The sequence below is a fragment of the Cariama cristata genome, unplaced genomic scaffold, assembly GCF_000690535.1.
Source record: "Cariama cristata isolate BGI_N322 unplaced genomic scaffold, ASM69053v1 scaffold19555, whole genome shotgun sequence".
Lineage (NCBI taxonomy): Eukaryota > Metazoa > Chordata > Aves > Cariamiformes > Cariamidae > Cariama > Cariama cristata.
The window spans coordinates 6,045-22,771 of NW_009615995.1; the positions used below are offsets into that span (position 1 = coordinate 6,045).

At 37.4% G+C, this 16,727-nt stretch overlaps 1 protein-coding gene across 1 annotated transcript; it reads left to right on the forward strand.

Annotated features, from left to right (window-relative positions):
• Positions 1 to 635: 635 nt before the first annotated feature.
• Positions 636 to 13,309, forward strand: EBAG9 (estrogen receptor binding site associated, antigen, 9). The gene is made up of 6 exons (XM_009700021.1): positions 636 to 731; positions 4,145 to 4,223; positions 4,414 to 4,572; positions 6,607 to 6,714; positions 7,714 to 7,805; positions 12,769 to 13,309. The coding sequence occupies exons 1-6, from the start codon at positions 649 to 651 to the stop codon at positions 12,887 to 12,889; spliced, it is 642 nt and encodes a 213-aa protein (XP_009698323.1). The 5' UTR covers positions 636 to 648; the 3' UTR covers positions 12,890 to 13,309.
• Positions 13,310 to 16,727: the final 3,418 nt, after the last annotated feature.

The following is a 16,727-nucleotide window of genomic DNA, read 5'->3' on the forward strand; positions in this document are numbered from 1 at the left end:
GGGTTTGCTAGCATGATCCAGTCTGGCATAGGAATATTGATAGATCTAGGGGTTAACTGGTGCTACAGTGCACACAGGATAAACAGAGTCTTTCTTTGCTGATTTTTCAGTTACACTTGTTCTAAAATAAACAATGTTTGTTCTCATCATACGTTTCCATCAAAATGGAAACGTAAAATTTAAATAGCCAAATTTGGGTTTTGACTTAATGATTAAATTTATAATTTGTATATGCAAGACTTGCTAAAGCAAGTGTGAGCTTCTTACTCATGATTATTCAGTTCTTGCATTGCTGGTGCTCTGTGCCATTGTTAGTGTCTAAAACAGATCAGCTGTACAGTCATTGCAATTGATTGCCTGCACTTCCCCTTTAAAAGTATCTTCAACTGTGACTTTACCTATGATTATGTGCTGTTTCTTTAAAGGCCGTATACATTAGGTACTTGAATTATTTACATCAGTGAAATGTCCTGATACTAGGCAGGTAGCATCTTTGCTCCAGGTGCCTCCTCTCTTTTCTTGCATTAATATAGTTTCACAGAATGCTCCTTGCTATCAGCAACTAAGGAAATTGACATTAAGAACTATGTAAAGATGTAAAATCCTCTACATCTAACTTTTTTTCTTTTGCAGGAAGGGTTTTTCACCATGGCCATAACACAGTTTCGACTCTTTAAAATCTGTACTTGCCTGGCAGCAGTGCTTTCTTTCATTAAAAAGTTAATATGCAGGTAAACATGTCTTATTTAATTTGGTTACCTTTTTTTTTTTAATTACAGGTTCTTGAACTTCGTTCCTTCTTCCGCCACCCACCCACCCACCACTTTTCCCAGTTCTGATTTTACTAATTGCAAAACAATCAAGATAGAAAAAAACTAAGTCAAATTCATTCTTTAATCTGCATATTCCTTCAGAGTTCAAAAGTCTAGTGCAGCTGTGAATGTATTTTGTGGTATAATAACTCTAACAAAGAATGTTTTCTAAACAGCTATGACGGGGTTTTAAAATTGCTTTTTAAAACTATCCTGTGTCAAACTTTAAGAAAAATTGTTCTCTGCATTTTCTAGAAGTACTTGGCAAGTGATATTTTGTTTAAGAGATTCAGTTAACAGCAGCATCTACCCAGTCATCAGTCAATAGGCTTTCATTATGAATGTTAGTGAATCTTATCCTGCCTTGTCAAGAAACAGTTGCCTGAGACTTCAGATTATTCTACCTATTGAAGATTCTTTCAAAAGTTTGAACGATAGTGATTAATGTTCAAGAGAACTGCTTTTTTTGGGGTTTTTTTGTTGTTTTTTTTTTTTTAATGAACATGACTTATTTTTTTGCTTACTCTTGTAGGTCATACATAGTGTTGTTTTGAGTTGTAGACCCATGAATGAAGCAGTGTAGTACCTAGAAGCATTCAAAAGACCCTCAAGAGTTATGGTTGTGTAATAGTAGAGTTCGATAGTACAGTAGCAGAGTCCTGAGGTGGTAGATCTTCTTCGCACTGTGCTGTTATGTGAACTACTGTTGCTTCTTGCCACTTGCAGAATGTTGTTTCACATAAACAAATAGCAATCTAGAGAGCTGTATTCTCCTTTTGTGTATGATGACTACTACTTTGCCAGTGAGGTTAAAGCATATGCAGAATATGTGGTGGACACAAAATAACTGTTTATTTCCTGTTCGCCTTTACTTATTCCAAGAATAAGAGGAAGCTCTCCACTAGGTGGTAAATTCACTACAGATCTAGTGAAGCTTTAAAAAGATACATTTTAATGCTGCTTACACCTATATAGATGCCAACTTTAGTTCTGTGATTTGAATTCCAAATTAAATTAGAATACTTGCTGTTCAAGTTCTAAAGAAGTCAAAAAACTGAGTTGATGATAGCTTCTATATTATGTGGACCCTTCTCTCTATCTCCTCTATCTCTATCTTTTATAAGCACGTAAGTGTTTAATAGGTGTAATGATGGTATTCTCCTGCTTTTCAACTTCTGAATGAACTAAATCCTTGAAGAGCTGAGGAACTGATTGGTACTAAAAAGTAGGAGAACTTTTCTTCTGTGAATAACAACTAGTTGAAAGGGTGGGAATTTAAAATCTTTCACATGAGCAAATCAGTGGATCAAATTAGTTCAGTCCATTAATTTATGGATGTTTCTCCTGTTTAATGCCAGCTGCAAAGCATAGCTTGATAAATTTTGTTTTCCTGTAATGCACCCCTGCATATGAGTATGCCTGATAAACGCACATTTAATTAAATCACATTTGCTGGTTTAATTCAGTGGATATGAGCTAGTAGTTATGTAGATTATATAGTTTACATTAGTTTTTCATTTAAACAAGTGCATGTAGAGATCGTGAACCTTTCTAGTCAGCGTAAAACCTACATATAGTACTAGTTACCTCTTTAGTTAAAACTGGTTTTGATAAACAACAACCTGCCTGAATCGACTGTTTACAGGAGATAAAAAGAGTTGAAATTTCATTCTGTTTAAAATCTCTAGTTATCTTCTCTAGCTGAGAAATCTGGATGCTGCTAATTAGTAAGGAGAAACAAAGCGAAGAATTCTTGAGGCATTTGGCATTCAGAGCAGTGATCAATATCTGTCTTATGATGGTTGCAAAGCAACTGTTCCTATAAGCATCTTGTTCCCTTTGTAGAAAAAGAAGTGGAGATATGTAGCCTTCCTCAGTGCTGCCCTGTGTAGCATATTCTTTCCCATGTTGTATGACAGAAGCTGTTTCCTTCCACCTTCACCCTTGTCAGTGTAATCATTTTGGCTAGATGAATATTCATTATAAGCCACTTGTTGGAGTCTTCTAGATCATATAAATAAGGAATATATATGATTGCAGAAGTGATGGCTTAAAATAGTATTAAAGATAGGTATGTTGTACAGGTCTGAAGGAGGATATTTACAAGCTTGGATTTCCTTTAGAGACATCAACTAAATCTAGTCAGTCAGAACCAGAAGTCTCTAATGTGTTTGAAAGAATGATGTTTTCACTTTCCTTTACCCCTAAACTGTGTTGCTTTTCAACTTAAAGAAATGGTTTCTAAAGGGGCTAGAGTTAATTATATAAAGCTTGAAGATTTGATGATAGGACCTATCTTTGCCAAGGAAGAAAGGTGTATCTACTCACTCACCAGAATGCAGCAGAGTTGGTGTTACAAGCAGTTCAGCTATTCTGAGTTAATGGTAGAATGTTCTATAGTAGTAAAACTAATGAATATGAACTCCAAATTGTAGTTTCCCAGTTTTATTCTCATTAGTAGTAATAAATATGACTTAACTTTTCCAAGCTGCATAAGGTCAATTACATGACTGTCTTACTATAGGAGCTTACACTCCTTGGGGAAAACATGAGTGTGAGCCTGAATTTCATTCTGTTATGTTGTAAGGCTTTAAAATACAGTGAGTGTCAGCTAGGAATATTTTATTTATTACTGTGAACTTTGAATGCTGTCATTAAGTAAATACCTAGGAGGTTTATTTGCAATGCATTAGTGTTTGTTTTCAATTAAAATTATTTTATATAATTGCTGAAATGTTTTCATTGAAACAGTATTCTTTAAGTAAGTAGAAACATGTATTGAACAGAACCTGTTGACTTGCATAATCTTGTACTACCTCAGTTTAGACTTTGAAGGGAAAATTGCTTTAGAGGGGCTTTCAAATCAAGCAGCTCAAAGCACTTTGTTAGACACAGCTTAACATCCAAGATGAGTAGAAAGATTTCTCAGTTTACAGTAGAAATTATTATCTTTGAACAAGCATAGATAGATAGTGTTTGCTTCATAAGCACCGACAATTTAAAAATTGTAACTGTCTCTATGCAAATAACTGAGTTAATTTGTCCATATTGATATTTCTTAGAGTTGCTTCTCCGCTATTTCCACTGCAGTTTGAAAAGTAAATTGCACTGTGAAATTACACACTTTAAAATCACACCACCTTAAATTCATTATGATATTCCTTTGTTTAGCAGACTTTTACTGGCAGTAGTTAATACTAAGGTAGCTTAAGCACTTCATGTTTTAGCCATGACTATTTTCAGTAGTGCTGTTCTCAGACTTCCTTTTTGTTTTTTTTAAACTTAGTGCTCATGTTTTCAGAGCTTGGAGGAATCCTACATTTTTCTTTCAGGTCTGGAAGAGGGCGAAAGTTAAGTGGAGACCAAATAACTTTGCCAACCACAGTGGATTATTCATCTGTTCCTAAACAGGTAATTGCTTAAGTGGTAAGTGAGTTGACAGGGTGATTATACCAGTCCTACAACAGGATTGGTATATATCTTAGAAAGATGTAATACTATTGTATGTGCTATATAATATTAAGTATATATCTTAGCAAGATATAAAAAGACAAGTTTTTATTGGAGATAATATTAACTGGTACCATATACTTCTGTTCAGCCTGAAGTAGAAGACTGGTCTTCGTGGGATGAAGATGCACCTACCAGTGTGAAGATTGAAGGTGGCAATGGTAATGTGGCTGCTCAGCAAAATCCTTTGGAACAAATGGAACCTGATTATTTCAAAGATATGACACCAACTATAAGAAAAACTCAAAAAGTAAGTATTTCACCTTCAGCTGTACTTATGGAGGGTTGTCCTTGCTTTAAAATAGACTATAATTAGCAACTTTTAGAAGGTCCTACTGAAATGAGAATAGGTGCTGATGTGTAGTCTAACACATCCAATTAAAAATACTGACTCTTTGAGATCTTAACGAATATGATGCTAGTTCTTGTTTACATCTTTAGTCTTAATGTTGTTGGAAACTTATGAATAATTTCATAGTCTGAAGGCTCTGGGAAGTATAATGTGAGAACCCTCAAGTCACACTAATTCTGAAAATGGAACCACTGCACTAAGATACTTGTGCTCATACCCTTCCATTATTTGAACACAGATATTCTATGTCCTGCTCTTCTGAAGTCTGAGGTAACAGCACTGCTGTTTCAGAAAACAATGGTTACTTGTTTCACCAAGTTGTATTGGGGAGGCTGGAATTAGGGAGCTGATATTTCAAAATAGCTTGCTCTTCAAATATTCATTTTTATTGTGGAGACAAGACAGAAGGGCATAGCTGCAAGAGCATCAACACCGTAAAAAAATGCTGATTAAACTTCTAGTATTCACAAGTTTTGTTTCTATGTGGAAATCTTTCAGCTGGATACTTACAGGGCTTTCAGTCAATTGGAAAACCTTTATCCCAACAAAGGCAGTCATGTATTGGAATGGGTTACCAGAGAGGTTGTGAAGGCTCCGTCTCTGGAATTTTTCAAGACCCAGGTGGATAAGCCTGGAGTACCTTCATGAGCCTCAGAGCTGACAGTGTTTTGAGGAGGAGGTTGGAGGATTACAGACCTCCTGAAGCCCCTTCAAACCTGAATCTTCCTCTGGTCCTATGGACTGGAGATGATACTGGGGTCAGTTTTCTGTACATTCAGGATCTGCAGTATTCTGTGTACTAAATTCTTCTAAGGATTTTGATCTCCCAAAATCTGGGGTGTAGAGGAGGACTGGGAAAAGGGAAGACATTTTTTGTCTAATAGAATGAGCTTTAGGTTCAGAACAAAACTCAAGACTTGAGTCCCTGCTGTTTGAACACTGTATACTCGGTTTGGTTTAAATGTAACTCTACGGATGACTGCAGGTACTGTCAAGAATGTTCCTACTAACTTGGTCTTGTTACCACCCTTAAATATGAATTTGCATTTTTATTTCCACCGAATCTGGGCTCAATATAAACCCCAAGATCTGAGGTGGAATCTATGTGTGTTACTGTTCATACCTACAATGTCTGGAAATGGAACTTCAGTCAAATAACAGAACATGTCACTGCTAAATAAGATGGTAATAATAAGACCTTTCTTGCACTGGTACTAGCATTTGTACAGTCAGTGGAACTGTGAATCTACCTCTTTTGGAAGCAGGAGAGACTTAAAGTAGGCTAAACAAAATCAGTGAGTAAGTTCGTATCTTGAGGTCGAGACAAGTAAGGGGTACATGATCTTAGCAACCATGTTAAATTTGCTAACAAGCCTTTTAGGAGAAGCATTAAGTGCATGTTTTTCAGCACAATCAGTACAGTGCTTTAGCAGTTGGTGTGATAGCGAATTACATTGTAGCTATTGAAACTTAAATTGTCTGCACAGATACACTATTAAAGTAGCTAAGAGCGCTCAGCTGTGCAGACAGCACTATCCTCAAGAGTAGTATCTTACAGTAACCTATCAGGGAAGCAGGATTTCTCCAAGGAATATGTCGTGTAATTGGTGGCTTATGTAAGTACTCGGAGGTGTGTCTGTGTGGTCTGTAGTTCTTTGTGCCCTTTCTCTGCCTTGAGACAGTCATAGGTTTCCATGTGACTTAAGAAAAAGCTAGTGGGGGGAGGAGGAGGGAGTTCTCGTGTCTTTTGCATTTAGCTTCTCTCCCTTATCAGTTCATTGGGCTGTACAGCTTCCAGAACCTGAGCAGATTTGAGACATAGCGTGGGGTTGTGCAGCTGTACCTACACAGGCACAGAGTTATATGATCACCAAGGAATCTGTGCAGTGCTTTGACTTACCACTTTTCGTTCCTTTTTTTGAATATTTTCAGATAGTTATTAAAAAACGAGAGCCTTTAAATTTTGGGATTCCAGAGGGAAACGCAGGATTCTCTAGCAGATTAGCAGCTACACAAGATATTCCTTTTATTCACCAGTCTGTAAGTATGCTCTAAGTATTGATCTTGTATTTGACAGTTAAATGACTGTTCTGTAGGAGAAGGAATAGTCTTGCCGAAGGTCTGCATTGTGGAAGCAAGAGGAATAGTTGTGGAATAATGTAAATTGTTTTAAAATTGAGTATTTGGTTCAAAGTAATGAAGTAGTTAATCTAATTTTAACTAATCTATTCAAGTAAGAAACTTAACAGATCAGTGATAAAAAGGTAAGAAGCTTCCAAAAACTTGTATACCTGTGAATCTTCTAAAGCAACAGACTATGTGTTTTTTTGGATTATACACAGTAAGTTCCTAACAGAAGAGTAGAAGTAATTTTTTTTTAATTTTTTTTTACATTTTTAATTTTCTACTTCTCCCTCTCTTTCTGTAGGGATTATATTCTAACAGTCTCCTAACTCTTGCTCTTTAGCCTTTGAAAAAATAGTCTAGTTGCCTAGCAGACTGGCTGTTTAGAGGGAGGTGCTCTCGCTCCCTTCTCCTTTGCCCTCTTTAACCGTGCTTCTGCTTTGATTAACATAGTGCACAAAAGGGTCTAGGCAGAAAGCAGTACAGGATGGTCATACCACTTCCTTAGACAGGCCGTAATGAAAATAATTGGGGAAAAGACTTTTAGTGAGTAAAAGCAGCACTCACGTGATACTGGACACAAACATGTGGATGTACATGTTGGTTCATCCATGTAACTTCCAGAAACCTTTTACACTATCTACTCATTTCATCTGCTCAACTTATCTTCTCCTTCCTAAAAGTATACTCCAGTACTTCCTTCCTTCTTTTGTTACCCACCAATAGAATCCAAAAAAACCCTCCAACAATTAACTGGAAAAAGTCAGTATTAGAGCAGGGGAAAACACATAGACAATAAGCTGAGAAGTACTGTCATATCTCAAATATTTCTGGAAGTCTGAAGCATCAAGGTTAAAAATAAGTGTTTTACGTAAATTTTTCCATGTGCTTAGAGTTTATTTTCTTTTCTTTCAGCCTGAACTGGGAGATTTGGATACTTGGCAAGAAAATACTAATGCTTGGGAAGAAGAGGAAGATGCTGCCTGGCAGGCAGAAGAAGTTCTTAGGTAACTGAAAATAATGTAACACCATGTAAACTTTTAGCATGTAGAAGAATCAAATACAGGTTCGTCTGTTCTAACACCTTTCTCATAAGTGCTAAGAATTGTTAAACAATCCTTAGGACGAATTGTTTTTGTGCATCTAATCTCTATGCAACTGGTATTTGGCAGAGTACATTTTGGATCTAATCAATTTAGTAGATGAGATAGTAGAGGAAATCCAAGAGTCACTGGAACACTGGAACAACACATTAACATCCCCCCGCCCTGGGGGGCGGCGAGGGGGGTGGGAACCAACCAAACCAAACAATAAAAACACCCGCAACCGCAGCAATTTATTATGTACAAATAATATGTTTCAACTTGATTAAGTACCACTGGATGTCCCTATAAAAAGGATCATAACCATGTGCTGCAAAGTAAAAATAGATCGGGATAGAAGGTGGAGTGATAAGTGTGTTCTTGGAATCCTTGTAGGAGCTATGCGTTTCTAGCTACCTTAATGAAACTAGCTGATAAGGCTTGAATGTAAAATCAGTGTCTTGCACCAAGTTAGCATGAATACTTCATCTGTTCCACTTGTGTTCTTTTTTTTTTTCTTCTTAACACACAGAAGGAATATGAGGGGTAAAGAGATGAAGATTGAGTTTAAGTTAATAACATGCGATGATTTGAATTGTCAGTTACTTATGTTAACCTGTTTCATTTTGAGGTTTTATCAAAGTTTATTTGCTTGCTACATCATCAGATAACCTGCCTTAGATGGCTCTGACTTCCTAAACTGCTCTCATTCTACTCACAAAATCACAGATACATGGCTTCAGTGGGACAACAGTGATAATATGAAATAAGGCCATGATACCATGATATACCCAAAAATCATTCTAGAAGTGTGAATTTTTAAAGGAAAAAAAGGTGGTTTTGCAAAAAAAAAAGTACTCTGGTCAACTATTTATTGTAATATTTGGCAAAATTTACTTTTCAAACAGTAGAATAAGACAAGAGGGAAGTCACTAGCACACTTTTGATGCGTTAATGACAGATAATAAATTCAACCAATTCTAATTCTGTCAGTCTTGCTCTGCAGCAGCTTAATGTGAGAATGGGATTGTAAGGCAAATATTTTTGTAAACTTAATCAGACACCTCTGTGCACTTTCTGGTCAATATCTTGTTGTTTTGATTTTGTTTTGTTTTGGTTTTTTTTTAACTTCAGTACTGAAACTGTTCCAGGTTTTGTCTTTCATTAATCTATCACAGAAGTACAAGCTTTGTGGTATCAATCATGTGCCTTTGGGCTGTTTTTCTTCTAAGGATAGTACCTTTTCCCATAAAGAATATCAATAGGGTCAGTAAGATCTTTAATCTCTGAAGTGCAGTCTACTGAGACTTAATCTATGATGCACCAGATGAAGAAAATGAAAGACAATGAAAAATACTGCTTTTTTTTGAACTGAGAAATGAAACAACTACTTTTGCTAACTGCAGAGGTTGCATTGTACTTTACTTAACCCTTGCAACATTCCATTACAGATGTTTTTAGGACTATGAAAAGAAGTACTCAAACTTTCCAAAGCAGGGACTTGTCTTACACAAATTAGCTACTAAAAATAATCTGGTGTATCCATATGCCAGTTTTTCTGGAGTGTAAAATTTGTGTGGTGGATATTCCCAGGATGGTCAAAGGTACATTGTCTGCCAATTGTCAGGTTCATGCTCTAGAGTACTTAGTAAGAGAGATCTCTTACGTGGCAATAGCAGTGGGGTTTTCCCACAAACTCCATTTTTCAAAGTGTCATCTTACTTGGTTGAAGCTGTTCTAAAGATTTCAGCCTGGCATCTTTACTATTGAAAGGCTTCAGCTTAAGTGGTTAATTTTCATAGAATTCCTACCTGACCTCCTAAAAAGTATCAGACTTTACTTGTTTTAGAAAGGATGTGTATGTGTCCAGATATTTCAAGTAAATAGAAAGAACATGATCACACCTGTAACTGTCTGTATTACTGCTTGGCCAGCTATGAATGGCTACCCCATTACAACTGATCATTGTGTAAGCTATATCCCAACTCCGTGAAGTAAAACCTTTGTTCTATTCATGACATATCAAATTACTATATTTTTCTGTAATTGAGGAAAGTGCTGTCTGATTATGCACTACTATAGTTAGTATTCAGAAGTATCTTAGACTGGAATAATCTTTGTGTAGTAACGGAGTGCTGATCAATCATGCAAAAATGGGCTATGGCCTGCTAAATAGCAGAGAAGACATCCTGTAGCCTCTCTGGTGACTTAATGCATATGCATAACAGTTGAAATAAGCACGTACGTATATTAAGCCAAATGCTTCCTGGAATCAAAACATGCTGAAAGACAGTGCTGAGGAGTAGGCTACTAGTGCCTGAGAAGCTCCTATAGTCCGATTTCACCCCCCCACCCACAGTCCCCAGTCCACCCAGTCCCCAGCAGGTTCTGGGCTGGGGTGCACTGAAATTTTCCAGTCAGTGATGAATCAGCCTAGCAGATGATAAACTGGATTTTCAGTTAATTGAAGTTAGTTAGAACTTGGTTCCTTCTGCAAATTGTAGATGCCTATCTGCACCTTTAGACTTTCTAATACCAATGACGTTTTTTTCCCCAGTAGGAATAGTTAAGCTAAATGCTGGTGCTTTTTTAGTTGTATTGAAGTAAAAGACTAAATGGTATGAAATAATTCTTATTACAGTTATTCAGGAGGTATACAGTCAGTAAAAACATTCTGGAATAAGAATGTCTGCTAACAACGTTCTGATTATAATTCGTGTTCTGCTAACTAATGAGAGAAGCTTAGGGTTTTTTTGGACGTAACTTGTGTTTGGAATGCAAAGCAAGATTGGCATCAGGAATGAATACTTTCCTGGTTAAAACAACTTTTATCATTCCATCCAAACTCTGCTGAACTCCTTGCTTTGGAACCCAGAAAAAGTGAGTCAGATATGGCTGCAGTTTGTCATAGGCTCTTCATTATTGAGAAATGAAACCTTTCTGAGCCTGAAAGGTGGTAACTTTATGTTGAAAACATGCAGGAAGTTTGGAATAGAGATCATTGTTTTGAATAATGACCAAGTAAAAGAGCAGTGGAAAGGTAATCACTTTGTGGTAAGCTACTTGTTTATATTTTTTGGCGACTTCAGTTCCTTTATCTGAGGTGATGTGAAGGTCTCTTCTCATTTGAGAATAACTGAAGTCCAATAAAATTACTCAGCCAGCAGAGGGCGTGGAAACCACTTCTCTGTGCAGAGGACTTCTGTGTCACGCAGTTTATAATGGGGAAAAGAAACATGATCTGCTACGACTTTCCTCGCTTCAGAACTACAAATGAGTAGCAGCATTGCTTAACACCTCATGTGGCTTTTTGGAACTCTACTGTCTCTACACACTGGTTGGTGTACATATAGCTTCTTCTCTTCTGCATCAGTTCAGAGGTGTGGGGATTGTAAGAAAATCTGCTACAGTAAAGTGGTAAATATTATTACTCTGCATATACTAGACTGACAGTACTGTCAACTGTCCAGCATTCTGGTAGAATGTAGAGTAGTGGGTCATGATCTCAAATAAAAAAAAAAAATTAAAAAAAAGACATTTGGGCTTCCATTAACTTGTGGGGTAGATCCTGATGTGAATGCTTAATTTCATTCTTCGATGACAGAGAGCAGAGCAGCTTAATAGAGTATAGGAAAACTTCTAGGCATTACTAATCAATCAAGGGAAACCAAGAAACAAGTGTCTTTGTACCTCAAATATTTCTAAGTTTTGTGTGCCCAGTTTGTCCATAGTTGGAATCTACCAGAGAAAGTTGCTTCAGGTGGTGATAGTTTTTAATTCTTTGTTTTGCACACTTAAGTGGATGTGCACAGGTAGTTTAAATACATTGAAAGTTAACTCCTTACTGCTTTATCAGTTAGAATACTTTATTCTCTTTTAATAAGCAGTTCTTTATTCTTACTGAATCTGTGTTAAATTTCACCTTTTCAAGTTAATGAAGCTTCATTTTATTTTTAAAGTCCTGATAATAAACTAAATCCAATGCAGGAATGACCTCCTTGTGCCCTTCTATTACTGCTTAGGCAATACAGGAGAGAGCTGCAACATGCCCCTTGGAGTATGGATCCAGTTGTTGCACCTGTGCCACTCAGTGATGTGCTCTGGCCAAAGTGGGGGAATAAAATGAGTGGATTTTTGTGTTGGTTTTTTCTTTTGCTCTAGTCAGCTATGTGTTTGTTGAAATTGGAAACTATTTCTGACGGTTTCTTTGAGCTAGTAGATAGTGATGTCTGGGCTTTTATAGCAGTGATAAGAACTAATGCTAAAAGGATACACAAGTGAAGACTTTTTAATTTTTTTTTTCCTTAAAGGCTATTGTTTATATTTGCACTGAACAATAGGGCACAACACAGATCCTGAACATGTGACAGGGAGTATTAGAAATTATCATCTCATCTGATCATGAGGAAAAGTGTTTGTAGTACTTGCATTACAAAGAGGATAACTACTGATGCATCTGCTGATGGAAAGGGGGGACACAACTCAGTGTTCTAGACAAGTCAAACTGTTTTGGTCTCAATTTGAAAAGACAGGTAATCTTGCTACTCAAAGCATTAGATAGTTGTTTTTTTTTTCCTTTTTTTTCTAAATAGTTCTAGGCCTTATAACTGTAATACACTCTCACTGATTCACTTCCTCTGAGTCTTTGAGAACTGAGTGGCTTTTAGATTGTAAAATAATAGAACAAATATTACTGCCTAAGACTAGATTAATCTGAAAAAAGGACTTCAGCACAATAAAAGAGTAACTGTTCTGAGCCTAACTACAGTAGACTGAAGCTCTGTTTTTATTAGTTATAATAACCTGTTTATTGACAGGAACGTAAGGTATGACCATGCTGAAAATTGGATTCCTGTTATTTAGCAATTCATGTTTTCTTTCATTACAGACAACAGAAGATAGCAGAAAGGGAAAAAAGAGCAGCAGAACAACAACGAAAGAAAATGGAGAAAGAGGCCCAAAGGCTAATGAAGAAGGAACAAAACAAAATTGGTGTAAAACTGTCCTAACAGAAACGAGGCATCAATGGCAGTGCCAGTGATAAAGAGAATTTCAGCTCTACAACATACATATTGGTATTGATTTAAGTACTTGATTTTAAGGACTTCAACACGCTGCTTGGTTTCAACACATTCTTCAGGTCATATTGGAAGCCAGGATTCTCCCAAAATGTCTTGAACTACTAGTAGGTGGTTCTTAAAGGACAAAAAACCCAGAGAAAATTATGCCTTGATGGAATGATGTTTCCTGCAATAGTTCTATTCCAGCACCCTTCTTTGCAGCAAAAATGATTGAACAAGGATGGTGATTGAGAGACACTCTTAATGAACAGCTCAAGCCTAGAGAAAAGAATGTAAATATTCAGTGGTGAGAAATCTACTGTATTGTCTGTGCTTACCTGAAACATGTAATTAAACAGTTTTAAAGAACCCTTTGCTTCCTGCCTGATAAAGAATGTCTGCTTTTGCCTTTTATAAAAAGTATTCATAAATATTTCAGAGTTTTCCGTGGGAGATCATATTGACCTGTGCAGAAGAAAATTACTTCTTGTGGATGACCTGCAACTCTAAATGTTCTCCTGGTAGAGTATGCTATGGTAGAGCACAAGTTACAGCTGAACACTAAAGTGGATTTCTGGTCACCTTGTCACTTGCAGCTTCCTGTGCTGCCATGCCCATTTACATGCGACACTGCAACAGCTTCCAGCAGCAGCATCACTACACAACAGTGGTGCACACTGCTCTGTTCTTATGAAGGCTGATGTGAATGTAGGGGAGTGTAGTTACCACTTCTGTTGGTAACTTTGTATTTCTAGCAGAAATTCTTTTACTTCCTACAGTTAGGGGAAAAAAAAAATCCTCACACCTTATACTTGTTGCATAGGTAGTGTAACTGAAAAAAAATTGTGTCCTCTTGTTAATAAAGCTAGTGTGAAAATTCTCTGTTCAGTTAACAGCACTTCTCAAATTCCATTTTTTTGAACACTTACTGTATGTATTTACCCTGGCATTCCTCTGGTAAAGTGTGCACGCTAAATATGCAGTAGAAGACAACAGTGCTTTAATGAAGAAGGAAAGTTTAATGTCTGCTGGAAGGAAATGTGTATGGGAGGAGGGGAGTCTGTGTGATTATGTCCAGCTCAGAGCTTCAGTGAATGCCTTCTCCATCTTCTGTTGTGTGGTTGCTATTATCCCTAAGTTCAGGGTTGTATGGATGTCTTATCTTGTGACAGATGAGGGAAGACAGCAAATTCTGTGCCTCAGACAGAAGTTGTAAAAGAATGGGCGGGGGGCTATCTGACTAAATCATGCCTGCCTAGAAAAATAGAATTTTTAACTAAGTTGTAGTAGGTTCTGACACAAGTTTTGCTTAAAAGATAAGTAATTGAGAAAATGACATAGTAAGATTACCTTTAATGGCCTTACTTATGGAAAAAAGTTTTTGAAAATGTTTAGTACGCTTGTCATGTTTAAAGTCTTGCACAAGTCAACTGATTTGACAGCAATTTGTAGATATGAAAGAAGTCCTTGGGAAATGTTAAATTTTAAAATGTGTTTCAGAAGGCAACAATATGCACTTTTGTTCATATTTTCTGTGCAAGTGTTCTGCCTGGACTACAGTCTGTGTAGACCCAACAGTGCTACGGCAAGCAAATTTGTCCCTAGTGCTCACCTCTGAAGTGTCTGACGGTGGGTGGGAGATAAGGAGAAAGTCTGAATAAGCTTTAATAACAACCCTTGTCTGTCCTTTTAATCGCAGTGATGAAGCGAGGAGGTACAAGTCATAATTCTTTCACTGTTGCTGACACAGGGCAGGGAAACCTAATCTATTGCCTATTTAAGGTAAAACCTGTTGGAAGCTACATCTCATCTTTTAAAAAAATTAGTGCTTACTATTGCTATTTCTGAGACAATGTAAAATAGATGCAAATAAATACTATTTATTAAAAAGAACAGAACATGGGCTAGTTAATAAAAAGTTAGAAACAAAGCCCTTGAATACATCATGAAAGTGCATTTGGTTTTTGAGTCTTCAGCCATTTTAAAAACTTAGGTGCTGCCACCATCTTGCATGCCAGCCCTCCTGTGTTGCCTTTCCCTCCTGCTGTGTGCTGCTTTGCTGTTCTTCCCTCCATCTACCTGCCTGTACTTGAGCACAGCTGCTCTAGAGATTACTTCCATCTCCTCCACCATGTGCTGACATAGTGCCGCTAAGGATACGGTGCTTTCCTAGGTAGTATCTTGCTTGTAAAACCCCATTCATTGATATCTGTTTCCATCTTTTTCCTATGCTGTATCTTCTTTCTTCCTTTTATCTTGATTTTTATCCTCAACAAATGTGAAAATACTTTGCTAAACCTTTTGTGTAGCTGCTGCTCCATTATTATCTTTTCTATTGGTTTGAGTTCCTTGAGGGATCTTGTACACCTGCTGTGTACGTTTGTTTTCTTTCCCTCCTGCTGCTGTAGGCTCTTCCTTTTCCCTCTCATACATGGCCTCTTGGCCATGTCTTTTTTTTTTTTTTTTTTTTTCCCTCCCCCTTTGCTGAAAGCTAGGCTTGATTGCCTTCACTGTTATTCTTGACTATGGAGGACTGACCTGCCAAGATGACTGAAAAATCATCCTTTCCTTGACTGTGCTATAGTTGTTAATGTTTGCAATGTGCTGTGTTCATTTGTCTGAAGGGTATTGGAGCAAAATGCTCACTTGTCCTTATCATGTAGGACATATATAAAACAGTGCTTTCATTTTAGTGTGTTTCTAGAGGCTGGGATTTAGGAGAGATAGTTGATTCTGGGGAAAAAGAATTAGAATTGAGTAAATAATTAGAAGTTAAGAACAGCCTTGTGAGAGGGTGGACATAAGTAAGGGTGCAGGTGAATCTCTGGTAGGGAGGTGGGCAGTGCCTGAGCCTCAACATTTTCAGCAGCTTAGGGGCATGTTGAGTGCCTCTCAAGAAGGGCTTTTTTGATGCTGGGTTAGAAAGAAAAATGTATAATGGTTTTATCAACAGGCATTGCTTCAGCCTGGGAAGGAGCTGGCTTGGTTCCTATGCTATAAGCCTGAATTCAAGCAGACACGCACTATTTTACTGTTAACCTCTGAGCTGCTTGTCCTCCATACCTGCACAGTTTGAGATGAGACTTTCCCGTTCAGTATGGGTGTGGGTATGAGCATTTTCTAAACACAAAAAAAAAGAGGATGGGAGTTTTTATTGAACTGTTAGGAGGCTGATGGTCCTCCCCTACCTACTCTGTACAGCATCAGCGGGATCCAGGTGAGACATGTCTAAGACTAAAGCAAAACCTTAGAGGGGAAAAAAATTTAAGGTGGTATGTTTGTAGCAAGCGATGGCATATCCTCTGTGGATCAGGGAACAAAGGCCAGTTCCCCAAAGTCTGGGATGGGCACATTTATCATGGTACTTCAGGCTGCTTCTTACAAAGGACACCTTGAGCTATCTACATCCTTGCAGTATAGCAAAGGAATGGTGGAGGCTTGTAAGCGAGCTGAATTTTGGGTAGAGATCAGAGCAAGGACTTTGTCAGCATTTAAGGATGGGCTGGCAATTAAAGTGGTTGGCAGATTCTATTAACGCCTTCCTTCCCCAGAAAGGGAAAGAAAAGGAGAAAAGGGAGAGAGACTTACGGGTTGGAAAATTAAACCTACTTTAATAAAATAGTAACAATGGAAAAGAGTATAATATTATTAATACTAATAATAATGGAAATAAAAACATACCAACTCAACATTGAACTTCCCAATGCTGATCATGGAATTGTGTGCTGCGGGGGCTCGCAGTGCTGATATGGCAGGGGGGGGGGCCAACAGACTCGTGCGCACAGTC